At 34.5% G+C, this 19,965-nt stretch overlaps 4 protein-coding genes across 5 annotated transcripts; all 4 read right to left on the bottom strand.

Annotated features, from left to right (window-relative positions):
- Positions 1-520: 520 nt before the first annotated feature.
- On the bottom strand, positions 521-2,237 carry LOC145584019 (zinc finger BED domain-containing protein RICESLEEPER 2-like). Its single transcript, XM_081640960.1, has 6 exons — positions 1,988-2,237; positions 1,689-1,831; positions 1,500-1,593; positions 1,217-1,451; positions 1,019-1,134; positions 521-933 (listed from the first exon to the last, which is right to left on the bottom strand). The coding sequence occupies exons 1-6, from the start codon at positions 2,235-2,237 to the stop codon at positions 521-523; spliced, it is 1,251 nt and encodes a 416-aa protein (XP_081497086.1).
- Positions 2,238-4,041: 1,804 nt separating this feature from the next.
- Positions 4,042-5,568, bottom strand: LOC145585045 (uncharacterized). Its single transcript, XM_081641795.1, has 2 exons — positions 5,094-5,568; positions 4,042-4,974 (listed from the first exon to the last, which is right to left on the bottom strand). Exons 1-2 carry the CDS (start codon positions 5,268-5,270, stop codon positions 4,459-4,461), a joined length of 693 nt encoding a protein of 230 aa, XP_081497921.1. The 5' UTR covers positions 5,271-5,568; the 3' UTR covers positions 4,042-4,458.
- Positions 5,569-7,475: 1,907 nt separating this feature from the next.
- On the bottom strand, positions 7,476-10,045 carry LOC145585043 (uncharacterized). Its single transcript, XM_081641794.1, has 2 exons — positions 8,681-10,045; positions 7,476-8,250 (listed from the first exon to the last, which is right to left on the bottom strand). The coding sequence occupies exon 2, from the start codon at positions 8,142-8,144 to the stop codon at positions 7,764-7,766; it is 381 nt and encodes a 126-aa protein (XP_081497920.1). The 5' UTR covers positions 8,145-8,250; positions 8,681-10,045; the 3' UTR covers positions 7,476-7,763.
- Positions 10,046-12,629: 2,584 nt separating this feature from the next.
- LOC145585042 (uncharacterized) lies at positions 12,630-19,432 on the bottom strand. Of its 2 annotated transcripts, XR_014100529.1 has the most exons (9): positions 19,189-19,432; positions 18,937-19,025; positions 18,530-18,593; positions 18,092-18,169; positions 15,765-15,841; positions 15,612-15,678; positions 15,416-15,523; positions 12,855-13,152; positions 12,630-12,766 (listed from the first exon to the last, which is right to left on the bottom strand). XR_014100529.1 is itself a non-coding variant. In XM_081641792.1 (8 exons), the coding sequence occupies exons 1-8, from the start codon at positions 19,258-19,260 to the stop codon at positions 13,123-13,125; spliced, it is 585 nt and encodes a 194-aa protein (XP_081497918.1). In that variant the 5' UTR covers positions 19,261-19,432; the 3' UTR covers positions 12,768-13,122. The 2 variants fall into 2 exon arrangements, 1 of the variants encoding a protein (XP_081497918.1); XM_081641792.1 differs by lacking the exon at positions 12,630-12,766 and having other exon boundaries at positions 12,768-13,152.
- Positions 19,433-19,965: the final 533 nt, after the last annotated feature.

Here is a 19,965-nt window from a genome sequence, read left to right as displayed (position 1 = left end):
TAAAAATTAATCACTTTCATGGTAAATCGATAATCTTGAACTCTTCGATAATCTGCAAAAGAAATAGCATTAATTCATTTCAAGTTTTCAACCTTTTAAATTTATTCACTTAAAAGAATTCTATACGTATAGTAATTTAATTAGTATATAAATGCTTCCATACCTTTTGTTTCCTCTTGATTCCATAAAAACTTCTTAGCCAATCCTCGGTGCACATTAGCATTTGGACAGTAGATGTTCCTAAGGTTGCCCTATAAGAATCTATGACTCTACCACCAGCACTAAAGGTGGATTCTGAAGCAACCGAAGTTACAGGAATAGCAAGGATGTCACATGCCATCTTTCATAAAATACAAAACTTCAAGTTGTTAGCCTTCCACCATTGAAGTGTATCAAAATCATCAGATTCTTCATCACAAATGACAACACCTTCTTCTAAATAGACATCAAGCTCTGATTTTATGCTCTTAAATGTGTTAATGCCACTCCTAATAAAGCTATCAGATCTCTTCCTACCCTTTTAGAAAATCTTATTTTTTCCGATATTACAAGAGCCCACATTTACAGCAGCAATATAATTCTCATCACTCTCATGAGCAGTTTTTTTAGCATTATTCAAAGAATGAGCTTCAACATACTCCAAGTAGATCTTATACAAAGTGTCCCGCACATATTTTGTATGTGTTGCCATTTCATCCTCCGAGTAAAGTGTAGAAAAAGACCACTCAATTAATTTTAATTTATTTCTAGGATCTAATGCAGCTGCAACAGATATAAGCAAATTACAATTTCCCCAGTATTTATCAAATTTAACCTTCATCCTTTGAGCCATTGACCTCATAAAATCATAGTCACTTTCAACTTGACTCTCCAAAGCTTCCTTAATGTTGGTAAGTTCTGGCAAAAATAAGTTTGAAGTTGGATACTCACTTCCTGCATATAAATGTAATGTAAATCAATATATTATACTCCAGCTTTGATATAATTATGTAAAAAAAAAAAAACAAATTTGTATTACCTGAAATTTTTTCAGTAGCTTGGTTAAATAGTGATAAGAAAGTGCAAACAACTTCAACTCTCTTCCACTCTTCATCAGATGGCAAGAGATTGTAACTTGGCTCTCTATTCTTGTACCTTGGAAACACACCCCTAAACTCGAATGCAACAGATAACATATGGTATTGCATTCCACCTAGTACAACAATCAAGAACTAACCTTCTACCAGGTAATTTTAGTTGTTTACATATTTCACTAAAGATGTTAAGTCGAGCTATGGATGCTATGACATGCTTCACACTTTCCCTCACCTTATATAATACATCCTTGATCTCTTCTAACCCATCATGCACCAAAATGTTAAGTATATGAGCACAACAACGGACATGAAATAACTTTCCACCATAAGGTAAAATAGCTTGGCAAGATATGCTATCTTTCAATGTCCTTACAACTACATCATTTTAAGTTGCATTATCCACTGTTATGCAAGCCAATTTACTCTCAATTTCCCACTCAACTAAACATTTATATAAAGCATCATGAACAGCAACTCCAGAGTGAGGTGGTGGAATATCCACAAAATTAATGACTCTCTTATGTAATTGAAGTCAATGACAAAATGACAAGTTATTGCCATATACTCTATCTTTTGTGAATCTGACCTCCATATGTCAGTAGTAATGCAAACCCGATTTGCTTGTTTTAACAATCCCTTAGTTCTCTTCTTTTCGATGTCATAACTAGTCATACAATTATTTTTCGCAGTCACACGTGGAACTTTTTCATATTCTGGGGCAGAGGCTTTCATTAACATATTAAAGACCTCATATTCTGCAAACATGAATGGTAGCTCATGAATAATAATCATGTGAGCCATAAGCTCTCTAATCTTAGCATGGTCATATTTCCAATTTTCAAGACCCTAATTATTTTCAGATTGAGGAGTAGAAATTTGGAAACGTAATTGTTGTTGCCCATTTGATTTACGCATAGAACAAGACGACAAATGCCTCCTATATTGAGTTGTAGGACCACCCTCTGTGTACTTAAAAAGAGTACTACAATGTTTGCACTTTACCTTTATAATTCCAGTTGAATATGTCACAAATTCAAGATGTCTCCATACCCATGAAGTCTTCTTCCTTTGTCTCTTTGCAAAAGGATTTAATTCATCCTCTCTTACTTGTTCATCTTCAACCACACGCTCTGTTTCGGTAAACAAAGGATCATTCTCCATCGATCCTTCTAGGAAATAAGATAAACTATTAATTATTAGAACAAATTAAAGAATTTAAGACACATGGTTGACAAATTAAAGAATTATATACAACATACCTTCACAAAATCGTTTTCAGTAATCGGCAAGACGGCAATGGCGTATAAAATTCTTTGTCTTTCAATTATGCTGTCCAATATGCTTTGAAGTTTGGAGTTTAGAGCATTAAAAGCATTTGAAGGAAAAATGCAAAATACATAGTCAATGTATTTGGACTGTAAATCTTTGGTCCCTTAATTTGGAATGACCACTTAAATTAGGGATTTTTATTCTTTTTATAAAAGATTATTTATTTTAGGCTTTGTTTGTTTTGAAAGTTTCTTACATTGTACGAGTAATCAAAGTCAAAGATATAATTTGAATTTTTTTTCTTGAATTATATATGGTAAATTGGTAATCATATATTAAGATATTATATAATTCAATAATAAACGAGCTTGTTCATGAACATAAATAAACGAGTAGTTCGTGAACGTAAATAAAAGAGTAGTTCGTGAACATAAATAAACGAGTTGTTCATGAACTTATTTGAACGAGCATATATATGTTCATGTTCAAGCTCATTTATTACACGAGCTTCAAATTTTGTTCAAGCTCGGCTCATTTATTAAATAAACGAACATGAACGAGCTTCAACCGAGCTTGAACCCGAGTAGTTTATTGGTCGGCTCAGTTCATTTATGGTGTTTTGCTTTGCTGACAAAGAGCACTCCAGATTTATTTCTCACCCACAATTGTATTAATCAGAATAAAGATGAAAATTAATCACCATAAACACCCTCATTAAGGAGGGAGTTACACAAGAGGTTACAAATCAAGAAGAATCCAAAGAGAGTATCCGCGGAGAAATCCATTGGATTTTAGTGGTTGACCCTGCGCTTGATCAGGTGGCAATGGCCAGATCGAGCAAGCATCCAAAGACATCGTCACGAAACTAAAAGCCCTCGTGCCTAATCGGGCTGAGTTTGCCCGAACGAGGTTCTTTTTTTATGTCTCTTTTCGTGCCCGATTGGGCATAGTTAGCTCAATCGGGCGAATGATCGACGGTCAATTTCTTACCTTTCTTTACTCCAACAACTTTTTGTGGTTATCTTCAAATTGTCCCTTATTTGTGTAATCGGTTTTACATGCATGCAAGTCAAACTTGTTGGTGGTTCTTTTCTTTGTCCCTTAATATATTTCCCATCAATCAAAATAAACTCCAATCCTATTTGCCATACACGCTCAACGTGTCAATCAGTGTAGGGAAACCCAGACCCTTAAAGCAACCATGATTTATAGTTACTTTGCTAGGAATCAATCCATTTTCAAGTATACTTTCAGTTCAAGAGCGACACCCCTACTACATTTTACATTCAGTTTTATTTTTATCATCCGTTCACATCTATAAGACCCGTTCATTTCACCTTATTTTTGCTGTATTGTAATTACTTTTATTGAACTGAAATTATTTTTGCTGAACTGAAATTACTTTTACCGATTTTCTTTTATAATTCTTCTTTAAATTTATTGATTTTTGCTGAACTTAAATTATTTTTAGTGAACTGAAATTAATTTTATTGAAGTGAATTATTTTTACTCAATATTATTTTTTTAAGGTGAAGTGAACAGGGCCTAAGTCACAGTCACAGTTCTTGAAAAACTTCTGGAATTTCTGGCTCATATGTTGAGCAAAGAGGACAGCAGTTGCGAAATACTTGAACTTTCCGGGGATTGGATTTATGCATCCTTAGTAAAGAACCTAAGTTGGAGCTGCATATCAATGATATCATCATGGATTATGATCTGAAACATTGTTTATCTAGATTCTGGAAAACAACCTATGGTTTTATATGTAAAAACCAGTGTAATTTTGTTTCTGATTTTCACTTATCACTATGCTTTTTTTTTTTTTTTTTTTTTTTCACAAATTTTTATCAACTATGAAAATCAAAATGAATATGGGTGCTATTACAACTCTTTAACATTCTTAGTGATGAGAACTCATACATGCTAATACCAGTAGCCTCTTGCTCTGCCACACTGGTGCCTCACTGGGGTCAAGTTTCTGCAGTACTGATTTTATTACAGGGACATTCCTCAAGTGTCTTAACTACATTTAGGTTAACTGCAAATACAAAATCGCAGTCCCACAGGCATTTCAGTAGTGTTTGTCAGCTTATATTTATTAATCAGGAGGTTATCAAATTGTCTTCATGATTTTCGGAAAGCTTTTACACCATGACCAAGATTCTGAGGGGGATTTTGGCAAAGGTGGAAGTAACAATGCCTTTCGGCAGAGACCAAATGGCCAGCCCTCACAATGACAGACTTCCTGGATGATTGCACGCCTCTTAACTTCAGAACTATCCAAAGTTTCTGAAACCCACCACCTATTTTCTGCTAAATCCGGGTCTTTCAAGGTTGAGCAGCATGAGAAATCAGTTTTCACCGAGAAATAAATTTCACTATCATCAACAGCAGTAGCAATGCACGGGGAGAAGTGGCTGTTGACAGATGCAAAATCATCCATTTCTTCGTTAACTTTACAGTTTTCCTGCTGTGCAGAATGATCATCATGCGCCTGTTGTTTTGCTTTGCTGACAAAGAGCACTCCAGATTTTGGATGAAGAACGAATGAGTAGTTATCGTTCAGCATGCTTCCTTTTCTTTTAAACCTGGCCTCCATTGCACGGCTACGGATCATTGAGACTACTACCTGCACATAAATTACCCAAAAAAAGGATACAATTAAAAACAAGAAAACCAGTAACGACATATAAGCCAGTGCATAGAAATTAGAATGAAAATACAGGAAATAGTTCAGCTACTATGTACTTCCTGCACATCGTTGAAATCTGTGATAGGATTCTCTTCTTCTTCTTCAGGAACGGAGCAAGATAGACTGCTTTGGTTGCAATTACAGCAACTGGAAAACGGATCCTTCAAGATTGCAGAGAACAATCTGCACCTCTTAGCAGAATTCGATAGGTGTTCCAGACAGAGTATCGCCATTTCTTTCTAGCTCGTTTTCTGGGGATGAAGCTGTCAAGTTGAAGGAAATACTACCTGCTCAGCTCAGGTTCATGACTCTGTTTAATATAAACCATCTTCTGAATGTTGAAATGTAACTGCTAGTCTTATTCAGAATCTTGAAATGTCCAATCCTTTGGTGTAAAGACAAAGTATTAACGAAAATGACTGATTTATATCTAAATAGTTCACCTTAACATTTTTCTTACCATTAATGTATCTTTTAACAGCTGAAAATTGCATAAAGCCTAATACGTATATTTCTTGGAACAGTTACTTCTAAGTTGATCTGTATATATGTGCAGTTTTCATCTCTAAACTTCAAGGTAAAGTTAAATGTTACAATAAGACAAGGTACCTAACAGTCTATTTGTATTTTGTTAGGTTTTTCCTGAGTGGTACAGGCACACCATTTATGTAAATTATTTAGAATTAAAGATAATCAGTAAGACATTACCATTACAACAACCCAGATAAATTTTGTTTTGACAATGACTTACCACTACAACAACCAAATAATGGGAAAATTGACAGAAGTTATATCAAAGGGTAGATTGAATCTTTTTGGACCATTATGTTGAACAATATATGTTATATATCTCAGATCTTCAACTCTCTGATACAGGTTCGTACACTTGACACTTCGTTTTCAACCAAGACACCAAGTATATAATCACGGCTGACACTTGGACATGCAATAGTGTCTGACACCAATAGCCGGATTCGTGTAACATAGGTTGAGCATGTATGTGAACTTTTTCTGAACAAGGACAGCTTTTCCCTAAACTTCCACAAATCTGAGACTGATCAGACTTCTGGACCTTGATTGCAGAATTACCAGCAAACTCCATGCATTGTCCATAAAGTAACAGCAGCTTGATTCAAACTGGCTCCATGAAAATGTCAGGCACCTCTAATAACCTAATTACTCATATATTTAAAGACAAAAAAATGCGCACAAATAAGAATCCACTATGTTCGAGTTGCTTTAGCTGAAGCAATGGAAAGGAATTCTGGAATATTTCAGAAATAAGTCCTGAATCATGAAATTTTTCATATTTTGCACTGTATTATCCACTCTGTTCAAGATACTTTAGCTGAAGCTGCATATGATGTTTCAGGAAGAGGAATCATGAAATATTTCATACGAACAACCTTCTTTGGGTGCAGAAGATATATTCCAATATGATTCTGTAAAGCTATCTATGCTTTTACTACATGCTTAACCTCATTATATCTATAATAGTTAGTCGTGATCTGTTTCTGTCAGTGAGCGAAAAGAAATCCAAAGAGAAGATGAATTTTTGCAGCCGGATACGTTTTGACAGCTAACAAGACAATAAAATCAAATGCGATTTATTGAGTTCACTCCCACACTTTCAATTGTAATTTTTCGACCAAACCTAGGAAATCATCTAACTAGGCACTGGTAAACAATTAAGTTGTTATTTCAAATAACAATATAGTTTATGTCAATTCCAAACTCCCAAAATCTTTCTCACAGATAAAAGTCCTGATTCCAAGCAAAAAGAATTCACAATACAGAATTATGCAAGCAAGCAGACAGAGTAGTTGTCAGTATATCAAGCAAAAATTCTAGAGTTCTTTTTTTTTCTCCGTATTTTGCAAGTTCTCCAACTCAATCAAAGTCACGTCTTCAGATGAAACATATTTGGCAATTGCAGCACAGAAAATACTCACACTAAGGATAAAAGTTGCAAACAAGTTGATGAAATAATTGCCATATCAAGTAAGATGCTACACATTCCTCGTCCATTTTCAAGTAATTTACTGCAGGTCAACTAGAGTCGCAGCCTCTCTAATATACACAAGATACTGTGGTTTCAGAAACTATAAATCATGTGAAAACACAAACGCAGAGTGAAACTTATTTGGCAATATTAGCAAAGAAAATACCACTAATGGTATAAGTTATAAACAAGCTGATGAAGTAATTCCCAAATTATCAAGTAAAATGTTATACATTCCTCACTCATCTTCAGGTCAGATATTGCAACTAAGCTAGAGTCGCAGCCTCTCTATATAAACAAGAAACAGTGGTCAGAAACTATAAATTGCGTGGAAACACAGATGCACAATGAAACTTATTTGGCAATAGTAGCACGGAAAATACACTATATAACTTGGGAACATGTTAAATAATAGTTTCCAGATTAACAACCAAAATGCTACAAATTCTTCTTTCTTTTTCAAGTTATTGCTTCACAACAAGAGTCACGGCCACTCTAATATATACAAGAAACAGATTGTTGCAGATTAGCAGCCTTTAAAATCTATAGATCATGTGAAAAATTATGGAAATTCACATCACTATCATAATGTAAAGCATTACTAATTGTCAAATTTGACTACAAATTGGTAGTACAAAAGCAATTATCTAACTAAAATACTTACTAAAACAAGCAGCCAAGAAACACATATCAGTAGTTAGCATGTTGTGAAAAACTGAAAACTTCACTTGGAAGACTTCTGAAGCTTTTGTGCTGTAAAAGAGATAAGCGACCGAATTTTGGCAACAGCATCAATTTGATCAGGAGGACATTTTGACAGAGAAATATGCAAAGATTCAAGTCCTGCATCAACCTTACCCTCAGACAATGCTGCACACCCCAACTGGTAAGCTTCCTCAGCAATGTCTGCATCATACACAGAAACTGAACCTCGAACCGAGCCATTAGCCCTCATCAACGAAGAACCGAGGCGTGCAGTAACCTGAGTATATTCTAATGCAGCTATGGCTGCATTTATCTCTGCCATAAGAGCATCCGGTGTCGAAGGCAGAAACTTCACAGTATCAAATACACTCCACCCAACACTTCCTTCATTAGAACCCATGTCTACAATACAACAAATACCCTAATTATGCTTCCATTACACAAATGATTAAACTATCCACATTCGGGTTTGGGTTTGGGTTTGGGTTCGGGTTATCTTTGCAATCCTGCAAATCAAAATAAGAATAAACAGATTATAACATGCTTAATTGACTAAAAACAGTTCAGTTAAACATTCAGTTGAATTTTATCACCAAATCTTCAATTGCTTGTATTAATTGTATATTTTTCCATTTTCCATAGTATAATTCACCCAAAATCTTTAATAAATTGGTTATAGATGAAACGGAATGGAGAAACTCAACACAATTACAACAACCAATTACTTTTTTTTGAGAACAACCAATTAATTATTTCTGTACTAAAACATAGATTTTTTTTTTTTCAACAAATCCACAACAAAATACAACCATAACCATTTTTCCCCAAAAAATTTTTTTTTTAAAAAAAAAGAAGAAAATACCCATTTATGAGACAATATATATTTATCCAAATTTTCCCACTAAAAATGGTAAATTTGGAAACTTTATAACTTACAAAAGCAGGAAGCAGAATGGTCGAAGAAGCAGTGAGTTGAGTCGGGGGTGTTTGGGTGGGCGGGGAGGTTGCGGTAAGTGCGTGGCCGGTGGGTCGGCAGGAATGCGAGAATGTTCGAAAAGGTGCGGTGGTCACTAGGAAGTGGTCTTCTTCAACTCTCCACTTTGCCGCCAAGTTATGCTCTTAGTAGTAATTTATTACTTCTAATAGTAATTTATTAGTAAGGGTATCTTAATTTCAATTCAGTTCAGCTTCAATCAGTTCAGTTCAGTTTTGTCCAGTTTCTAATTTCCTTCTCTCATAAACAATTCTATTCAATTCATTTCAATTCAGTTCAGCCCGGTTCCAATCCGTTCAATTTAGTTCAGCTCACTTCAATAAATCAGAACAGGCCCTAAATCCTAATAACAATTTACTTCATATTTTTTTTTCGTCTATAAAGTCATAAAGACTCATAAAATGCAATGATGTTAACAAATTTTGATAACCGGGTAGCATAATTTGATATTTAATCACGAATTTTGAGTGTCACAGAATCACATTAGAGTATATAGAGAGTCACAACTCACAAAAGCCATAGATAAATTTTTTTTTTTTTATAATTACTTCATATAATTAATATTTACTCCGTACTTTGTTATTATATAAGAGTAATGCGTAGTATAGTACAACGGAAGAGATGATTAAATTGGGTTACACAAATTCTTGTATATGGTCAGTTACATTGTGTAACCACTTCTTATTTAAGCAGTTTAATAAGTAGTGAGGGTTACGAATTTACGTGAATACGTCGATGATCAAATGAATTTATCATGACGAATAAAAAGTTATTGCAGTGTAAATATAGAGTTACTCTTTTAACAGGTGGAGTTATTATATTGGTAGTCAAAATAAAAGAAGGTATGTTATTCGAATTAACAAATAAGGTTACTTAAGTTTTTTTTTTTTTTTAATTGTAGTTTTTGGTATTACTTATAGAATAAATTGGGGTTATGGACGACTTATACCCACATAAATAATTAAAATTACTCCGAATACAAACAAATAATAACCAATAAAGAGTAAGAAAATACCAATATACTATTAAAAAAATAACAATAAAAATAAAAGTCTTTGAATTACTAATTGATGGGATTAGTTGAGGATCAAGGAATGAAAAAATAGTAAGTTCTTCCATCTCCCCCTCGAACGAGAGTTCGCTGCTCATCCCCCTGCTGGGGACTCTCTGTATCTTACCATAAAAAAATTAATGGGAGTAGTTTTTTTTTTAAAAAAAAAGAAAAAATGTTTAAAGCTTATGATTGTGGAAGTGAGACAACACTCATGGAAAAAAAAAATACACAATTGGGTGTCATGTCACTTCCAACAACCGACTTTTTATCAATTTTACAAATTCATAGAAATTGGGGATAAGAATGAACCAATCCTTGTCTACCACCTCATTCTCACCTAATCATCCCCCAATATTTATTGTAAAGAAAGATAAGGGATAAACCTTGTACAACGTTATGCTTTACATTAATGCTTGACTATTATTAGCAAGTTGTGCTTGATGTGTTTGTACATTAGTGGTTGTATCATTGCTCAATCCGTCTCAAAACAATGAATTAATTTGTGACCTTATTATCTTGTTTGGTAGGTAATCAATCATTGCTGTAATGAAAATAAACTTCAATTTGATTTTATCTTTTTGCAACAAAAATCTCATTTGATTAACAATACTAGTATACTACACTTGTTATTATGTACAACTGACAATGAAATTAAAAAAGAAAGTCACATATACTAAGTTGTATAGGATTTTTGATAAGTCAAATCAAAATTGACTTGACGTAAAACAACTCGAGCTTATCTAGAGTGATCCAATTTAGAATTAATTTGCATGTGCATAATAATTTAACATTACTTTACTCAACTAAATCTGACCAATAACCAGAATTAATATGTCTATCGTTACGTAATGTTGGTGACAACAGTTCTAATTATACTTCTTTTGTTCCTAAATACTTGCAACATTTAAGATTGCACGTAAATGTAAGAAGAATTGTACATAAAGTATGGAACTACATAAACTAATGTGCAAAACATAAAGGTAAGTTTATCCCTAATCTTGAGATGAGTCTTTAGACAAGTCTTGAGCAAGACTAGCAGTAATCTCTACCAAGACTACATATAGTCTTGAGATATCTTGATATTACTCACCAGTTTAAAAATAATTTATAAATGAAATAAATATATAAATAAATTAATGTTATTAATATTAATTGGATAAGTAAATTTGAAATGCCTGAATGAGTCTTGAAATAACGTATGAAATTGAAGAAAATCTTGTAAGTCTGAATAATTAAAAGTTAGTGGAAACTGATGTGGCAGAGTGTGGAGTATAAGTCTCAGTCGTGGGATAAACTTACCCTAAACATGATGATAACCTATTAGTTTCGATCCCATAGAATGCTCAGTTTAAACCAACTATTATTTATTTATTTTATTTTATTTATTTTGCCTCTTTAGTAAATTCTATCCCCTAAATGAAAATATTAATTTGGACCCCTGACCGTGAAAATATTATTTTGGAATAGTTATGGGCTTGGCAACTCTAAGACAGTTAACTCCCTCTAGAATTGGTGCTAGAGAGAGATTGTTTTTAAAAAGAAAAACGAAGATCGATAGTAGTTTTCTTACTAGAATTACATAGAGGCAAATTGGTTAATATTTAGGCCCCATTCTTTAGAGCTGCTCTGCTCTGCTCAAATCAAATATGCTCCGTCCTGCCCAGGCTCAAAAGAACAGGGTCTTACATTAGGGAGCGAGTTGATCGATTCCTGGCTTATAATTTATAGTGTGTGACACTTCCCTATATATAAACCGGAGCTTGTTTAAAAGGAGTCCCGTTATGCAAAGAACAATTGCATAACGAGGAGTAAGAGTGTAATTGCACGTAATTTAGTACTTGATTTTAGATTAGTACCATTGAGTGATCAATAGTATCATTGGGTGATCAAATAGTACCATTGAATATTTCAGTGGTACTATGTATGCATTCAATGGTACTATATATGCATTCAATGGTACTAACTACGTGCATATATAGTATCACTAAATAACTAGGCCTCGTTTGGTTGACATAGGAAATAAATTCCCGTAGGAAGTTGTATTTCATGGAAATCATTTCCCAAATAAAATACCTAGGAATTTCTTTAAGTTGTTTGGTTATGCAATGGAAAGTTGAAATTCCCATAAAACTTGAATGACCAAGAGAGGACTAGGTAATTCACTTGCTACATTTTGTGGGAAGTGGAAATTCCCATGTATTCCAACTTCCCCCATTTTTACTTTTTTATGTCAATCAAACAACACTCCAAATTATAAAATCCCATGAATTTTCACTTCCCCCATTTTACTTTGTCAACTAAACAACCCCCTAATAGTATTATATAAACTTTCAGGGGTTCTTTCTTCCTTTCTCTCTTTTCCATGTGACTTTTAATATTTTAGTATTTGTTATGCATTTGCAAATATATAACAATATTACATTAGTACTTCCTCACATAAGTCCGACCATGCACACCTCAATCCTATTCATGGCAACAATTAATCTTTGGAAGGGGTTATTGTGTTGATTTATACACTGTAAAAATTAGTTGCTTGTGTTGATAGCTATACATTTGTTATTGGTTTGTTATCTCTCTGTAAGTCTTACAGAAAATGACAGCAAATTAGTGAATAAACTTCACTACTTGCATCTCGAAGGACAAGGCAGTTTACCTGATACCCCTTATTTGCTAGTGAAATGAATGCAGGTTGTTTTCTTGAATTCACGTATTCTTGTGTTTCAATGAGTTAATTTACTTAGCCCTAAATAACCTGGCTTTAATGACCCTAACAAGATAAATTTACCCCATCCAAATATAACTAATCGGCAATATATCTGATTTTACAAATACAACACAAACTTGAGCCAGATGAACCAATTTCCATCTGAAAATCGTCTAAAACAATACGTACTGCAAAATAAAGACGATCAACAAAGCCTCCCTCACTTCCATCCAAAGATGCACAAGATTTCATTCCTCTCCCTATATAGCCCTGTTGTCAAAATATATTCTGTTTGACTTAATAATCAAATTTCTGCTACGTCATAAATTACAGACAAGTTTTGCCAAACGTATCGTACCTTAAATAGCTTCTCAAAAATAGCAGCTAACTCTGACAAGTGACAATCCATTAACTGCCTACATATGAGGTCTCCATGAAAAACAAATTGCACTTTATGTAGTTAAAAAACACAAAATATGCTTCTGTTTAAACATCAGGACTGCAATGAAAAAAATTTAAACCTCCTTGACACACTACGAAGCCAACTAAGCTTGCGACTTTTAGAGAAGATGGATCAACTGGACAGGATATTTCAACTGCCCCTCAACCTGTAATGTCAACAGAGATCAACCTAATCTTGCTTCCCTTCTAAGCACCTGCATTGAGATAAGTAAACAGATTAATTAGGACCTTGTAGTCAAACTTCAGCACTTTGCACCTTAATCGGAAGGTTAATTTATCAAGATTTGCATGCAGAAAGAAAAACTATTCATCTATCTTGTTAGATAACTAAAACCAAACATGTTGAAAATAAGTCCTTGAAGAAAGTAAAGCAAAGGTTGAAGTAGGATAAAGGGAGAGAAAACTCACATTTCAATTATATCATATTGTTTTAGTGGCTAACAAGTTAACCGAAGTATTAAGACGAGATAGGAGTCAAATATTAAAGTGTCTAAGTTATACTTCGTATCAATTAACCCATCAGAAATAAAGAAAAAAAAAGGAATAAATAAACAACACTAACTGCAGATCCAGAGTTTGATAAATACCACACATATGGAATGCAAGTGACTCATGCAGATGTCGACATTGCAATAAGAATGGAGTGTAAAAAAATTAACTATTGCAAAATTCTAATAACGCATGATGCCAAGTATAGATAAGCCAGGGGCTACTAGTGATGGTAAGGATGGCTGTCAGGGTAAAGACCACACCACTATCGAATACATCCATCATAACTAATACATCCATCTATCTAATACATGCATCTGGATTCAGTTTCCCATTGCTAAATCAAATTATACATAATGATACTATTCTGAGAGAGGGAAGCAAATCATTAGCTCATGCCACCATAACTAAAGCCTGTAAAACAATTGATGAGGCAATTCGCCAACATTAAATGTAATATGAAAAATGTATTGGTAGAGTAACTCAATTCAGGTACGCTGTTTAAATAATGGGCATCTACAATATGCAACTTCACATTGATGTCACAGAGTAAAAGTAACAGTATTTTGTATTCCCTCCTAACAGTATTTTATACTCTTTGTGTGAAGGGAGGGGATAATGTTGAGGTCGCAGAAGCTTTGGCAGCATAACAGACTTTACAAATTGCTCTTGAGGCTGGTCTCACTAAAGTGGTGCTTGAAACAAACATGAAGGTGTTCAGACATCTAAGGAACAATATAAGAGAGTCTTCCAGCTTTGGGCTTATCATCAACGACATATTTGAGCTTGCTAAAGAGTGTACTGCTGTTAAGTCCTCTCATGTGAGAAGAAATGGCAACATGGTGGCACATTGTTTAGCTCATCTTAGTATAAGTTTTGATAGTTTGCGTGTTTGGATTGAAGATATTCCTAATGCTGCTATGAACTTTGTAATATCTGATGCTTTGGTTGATTAATAAATCTTGCTCTTTGCTCTGTGTCATAAAAAAAGATAAATAAACCTCAAGATAATTGCTATGAACAGCATCACTTCTGAGAGAAAGCCCACTAAAGAAAGAGGTGGCGAGAGATTTTAACATTTACACCTCAAGACTCAGACACATATACGAGTGTCAGATACAAGTACATATCCAAGGGTAAGACACATTATTAGAATTTATGGACATAATCCCTATATTGGACATGGATACTAACTAAGGCATGGTGCTAACAAACATAGTATTGAATGTGTATACGCCTTCATATTTGAAACATATCCAACATATACTTTTCAAGTTGAATTGTTAGCTAGTTCTAGTTGGTATTCTGAGCTCAAGCACATTTATAAACATAGACCGTGTGAGTTTATCCTCTATCTTGCTCTATTTATATTTTTTTCTCAATGATATTGAATATGTTGTTCAATCAGGTTTTACTAGCCCTTCAGTACAAGTTTCATATAAGTAAATCACATAAAGAGTTTCAATTCACATATGATACACCTATGCAATAACAGCAATTGCTACAGGACCAAAGTTTCAGAGGAACTAAAATATGGAGAGAGAACATCAGACAGAGGGCAGCAAGAACTCAGATTTCATCAACCCAGAACATTTATGAAGCCTCTCCACAAAATTAAGCATGTGGTTTTAAATTAGAAGTATAACTGTCTGCATTTTTAAGCAAGTTTTTATTATGTCTAGTTAAGGAACCTTGCCAGCTAAGCAAGAGAAGTGTAAAGATATACCAGATGGGAAGACCAATGCATCAGCAACAAGAGTTAAAAGTCTTAATACGCAAAGCAGCCTATGGATTATAGCGTTGGTAGCTTAATAAACTTATTATGCATCTTTAAGTTTAGCCTTGATATTAATATTTATTGCTCGGTCCTACAGAAATCTTTCAATATGATCAAGCGAAATTCATGAAAAATGTGATATTCAAACTAAATGAATGAAAGAATGCGGTAAAATCTAGCATAGCAGGTACCTCTTCAGCAAACTTTATCAATATGGTCGTCCTTGGCCGCAACTGCCCCTCCACTGGAACAAAATGAGCAGTTACAACAGCTGGAAAACCTGCACTATCCAAGACACCCTGCATTGGGTACCACTTGTCAGTAGAACATTCAAATTGTTAAAAAATAGTCATCAAGTAGAGTGGTAGACAAAGTTAGACTAGATACCCTCACTATTCCAGCAACAAATGCACCACAGTTGAAAGTTCCCATATCTTTTGGTATTGATATAAACCTGAGATGTCACAGCGCAAATGATAGATCTAGGCTTGGCAGGAAAGCTAGAGAAAATGTTATCCAGCACAAGAAAATTAATCTTACCTGTTCACAAGGAGCTCTTTCTCACTGATCATATATTCATCTTCATGTTCAGTGCCCTTTTCGAGTGAATCAGCAACCTGCCATCGATAAAGTGGAATGCAGAAAGTCAGCAAAGGATATAACCAAGAAAGTACGACATCCCTAACCAAGAGGTTATACAGCAATAAGTATCACTCAGCTAACCAAAATCCCTATATATTATCATGTATAAAAACCTTTACAGTTTTTTGGGTGATAAAAAGGGGATGAAATGAAGGGGAGGGAGGGGAAAAGGAGAGAAGGGAAAAGGAGGTGAGGGAATAATAACGAGTTTTCCTTCAAATCTCTTCATTGTTGGAGAGATTAATTTCTTACAATTTAATCCCACCATTTCTATCCCCCTCCAATTCCCTTCATCCTTCATTTGTTATCCAAATGGAAGGTACTCCATCCCGCCATTTCCCTTCCCTTCCTTTCCCTCCCATTTCCTTCAATCCAAACACACTCTTACAGCACAACGATAGGGGAGGGGGGAGGGGGGAGGGAGGAGGGAGCGGAGAGTTCATTATAAATGACAAAAATAGATTGGTGTTATAGACCTAGTGTCCACCTCCCATGAGCCACCCTTGAAGGTGTATGCAAGGAAGAAAAGAGCAAAAGAAGGGGACAAGAATCAAGCAGCAGGTGACACTTCAGCACACCGTGACAAAAACAATTAAGAAACCACTAAGGGAGTGGCAACCTTGGTCTGAGATGCTGTTGGTTAGGAGAAGCAGTAGAAGACAAAAGCGATTAAAAATTAGGGAACCTTCTGTAAATGGAGCTTGAGTATATAAAGAGGTTGTAATAGAACAGTAAGTTTTAATGCAGAATTTGTTTAGAGAATTCTTGAGAGGGATTAGTAGCCTAAAGCTACCGTGAGAGTGATAGCCTCAAGCTATTGAAACCTCTTTTGTAACCGTTGCCAGAGTTAATTAAATCAAGCATTCAAGCTTCCATCTTCATTGTCATGTTTATAATTACAAATTTACAATTGTTAATTGAATTTCCTAAACTCAACAGTGCTTCTTTCTTATACTTTTAGCATTGAGTCAGATGTGCAAATCCTTCATGGCATCCATGCTTTATGTACAAAACAGCAAAAACCTGCAGTAAAGCCATGGAATTGTCCTAATTGAAAGTGCCCAAGAAACCAATTTATTTGGTTTCCAAGGCTCCTGTGAGAGATTGGGGGCATAATTGTTTGCCTAGGATCGAGACTTATATTTGGAATCCTATTAAACCGGACACTGCTACAGAACAAAAATAGAGAACCTTGATACAAGGTGGAAATCAGAGTAGACCAGTAACGTCTTTCTTAAGTCTCATTTGAGACTGAACATGGGAGCACTTGGGTTCCATATGTACATTATAAAAGGAAGCCAGCATGGTGTTATGATTGCAAAAAGATTGGCACATGAGACCTCAGTATGCAAGCAACAGTATAATATAGACAAGCAGAAAAGGTTAAGGAAGTTTGGGTTAATGTTTCTAGTACAAAGCTATATCTCAAATAGTGCCATTGGCTGACAGAATTACAGTGCGACTATGTTTGTGGGGATCTTGGGCATCATCTCATGCAGGGAGATGCCAGTTAGTGAATTCTGCTCTTTAGAAAGCCCACACCTACTGGGCTTTTTTTTTTATTCTTCCTAAGTAAGTGTTCTTGATATAAATGCTAAATACAGAATATCTTGGCATGGCAAGGATACCAGAGCCAGTGTAAGCTGTGGGTGGAGATTTGCTTCTCAATTACTCTAGCTGCTTGCCTCAGCTATTTAAAGGTGTTTAAACTCTATAACGAGAAAAAAAAAAAAAAAAAAAAAAAAAAAAAAAAAAAAAAAAAACGTAGTAGGAATTTCATTTATTAACATTTAACAGTTACTATTTGACCATAAACTAAGTCAATTGGAGACTGTTGATAAAAAAGAAAAGTGTCAAATCTTTGAAAAAACAGAGGCAGTATAAGGGTCCAGAATCCTTCAAAACCAAATATATATTCCTCACCAACTAATACTTGCTCCGTTTCAAAATGATTGTAACACTTTGAATAAAAAGTGAGAGCTTTTTGGTCAAAGTGTTGCAATTTTTTCGAAATGGAGGAAGTAGCAAATGAATCCTATCACCTCAAAAGAGCAACAATGTCATATAACTGAAAAAGAAAAGCCTAATGAGTCCTAATGTTCTCGAACCATCCAAAATAAAAGTTGTTACTGTTGCTATCGTAGTTCCCCTCACCTCCCCCCTCCTCTTTTCCCACAAGAATATCAAAAGGTACAATAAAGTGAATGAACTTGGGACATACACACCTTTCCAAACAGCACCTTCCACACAGTGCTGTGTACAAAAGATAGAATACCAAGCAAGCGTGTCTCCCTTCTGTTACCCTGCAAAATTTACAAATATCAAGGTATGTAAGAGGTTATTCATAAGTATCAAATTGTTAAATTGCATTTTATAATGTGTAACTCAAATCTATTTGCATTTTCAAAAAAATTCCAAGTCTAAATACAAAAATTCAAAAGGTATGTTAGAAATTCATGGAACTCCCCACAGTTTATTATTGTCATCCAAAATGCACCAACAACAGTGGTTCACATATTCAATTGCAATTAATTCAGACAAGACAGCTCGCCGAACCATTTTGCCATAAAAATCACATTATATCCAAAAACAGGAAGGTTACTTGTAATCAAATACGAAGTATAGGTTAAAGTCATTGAATTGACAGTGCAATTGCTGCTTACCTTATCCCTATGGCAAAGAAGTTCAAGAACTCGTGCTCCCACAGAATAGCCTGCATCTTCTAGCCTACACAAAGATTAGTACCGGCTTTTGTCAGCCAAATAAGGCAAACCCTTAATTTCTACACTACTCACACTCAGGTTATCGGTGCCACATACTGGCACATGTTCAACTGTCATAATAGCATTCTGTCAATTTCCACAAATTTGGTCTGAATTAAAGTTTTACGTGAAATGTGCTTATACCCATGTCTCGAATACTCGACTTAAGTAGTTTAAACAAAATGAAAAGTCCGAGCAACATAGTTTATATCTTGAGCAAGGTGATCACAAAATGAAGCTATCAAACACGAACAAAAACAATAACAACTAATACAAAGTAGATGCGAAATTAATAACAACACCACCACCTTCGTTCGAGTTCGGCAATATTATCAACCTGAGTCTGATTATACTGTACAAGCTCCGAAAATAAGAAGGCGAAAGCACTTAAGCTAACCTGCAATCGAATAACAAATCGAATTATCAAATAATAAATCAAACCTCCATTAATACAAAAACACCCTCAAAATTAAAAATTGAAATGCTGAAAATGGGATCAATCAATCAATCAACAATTAAGAAATACCAATACAGAAGTCGGAGAAATTAAAGTGAAGTACCTCTTGTTTTCCTTTGCTGAAGGGTTTGTCGAGAACATTTGAGTATTGCTTGATCTTCCCTACTCCGATCATTGTTTCTGCTCTCTTTCTTCACAACACAATTTCTCTCTCTTCCACCTTTGTTTGAGGAAATGTCAAATAATCTGAAAAGATCGTTAATGAAATTTTGGCGAGGTGTTTTGATGATGGTATTGAGTGAAAAGTAAATTTGTTAGATCAAAGGTTCTATCATTCTACTTTGCTTTGTTAAAGTTTGTTTTTTTTTCCTTTTTTTTTTCAATCTTGGGTGGTTATTTGTAGGGGTGTAAATGAGCTGAGCCGGCCGAGTATTACTTTGTTCATGTTCAAAATCATTTAATTTAGTCGAGTCCGAGCACGATCCCGAGCATTCAAGCGAGTTCAAAAATTTGTTCAAGCTCGGCTCATTTAGTAAATTATATGTTCGTGAACGGCTCGTTTATTAAACGAGTATTTTTCGTGAACGAGCATTTTTAATAAACGAGCTTAATAATAAACGAGTTTCATACTTTTGACATTCGAAAATCTCAAAATTAGCATTATTAATAATGAAACCCCAATTATAACCATAAAAATTAAATCAACAATTGTAACGTCAATCAATTTATATTATCAATTAAGCTATATTTCACTTAAAAACACTTCGCTTCTTTGAGATATCACATCTTATTCATTTTTGCTTGTGATTTTCTGCTTCCTTGACTTCTCGTCCTCTTATGGTTTGGAGAAAAATACATGCACCATAAGAGAAACAAAAAG

The sequence above is a fragment of the Chenopodium album genome, chromosome 16, assembly GCF_948465745.1.
Source record: "Chenopodium album chromosome 16, dcCheAlbu1.1, whole genome shotgun sequence".
Lineage (NCBI taxonomy): Eukaryota > Viridiplantae > Streptophyta > Magnoliopsida > Caryophyllales > Amaranthaceae > Chenopodium > Chenopodium album.
Note: the sequence above shows the minus strand (reverse complement) of the source record. Positions and strands in the feature narration are given on the sequence as shown.

Coding starts and splice junctions, on each gene's coding strand:
- LOC145584019 (XM_081640960.1), bottom strand. CDS start 2,237: ATGGAGAATGATCCTTTGTTTACCGAAACAGAGCGTGTGGTTGAAGAT. Junction 1,594..1,688: donor TGTTAAAACAAGCAAATCGG/GTTTGCATTACT, acceptor CAATTACATAAG/AGAGTCATTAATTTTGTGGA. Junction 1,452..1,499: donor AGTTGAGTGGGAAATTGAGA/GTAAATTGGCTT, acceptor AAAATGATGTAG/TTGTAAGGACATTGAAAGAT.
- LOC145585045 (XM_081641795.1), bottom strand. CDS start 5,270: ATGGCGATACTCTGTCTGGAACACCTATCGAATTCTGCTAAGAGGTGC. Junction 4,975..5,093: donor ATTTCAACGATGTGCAGGAA/GTACATAGTAGC, acceptor ATTTATGTGCAG/GTAGTAGTCTCAATGATCCG.
- LOC145585043 (XM_081641794.1), bottom strand. CDS start 8,144: ATGGGTTCTAATGAAGGAAGTGTTGGGTGGAGTGTATTTGATACTGTG.
- LOC145585042 (XM_081641792.1), bottom strand. CDS start 19,260: ATGATCGGAGTAGGGAAGATCAAGCAATACTCAAATGTTCTCGACAAA. Junction 19,026..19,188: donor TCAGCAAAGGAAAACAAGAG/GTACTTCACTTT, acceptor ATTCGATTGCAG/GTTAGCTTAAGTGCTTTCGC. Junction 18,170..18,529: donor TTCTTTGCCATAGGGATAAG/GTAAGCAGCAAT, acceptor TAAATTTTGCAG/GGTAACAGAAGGGAGACACG.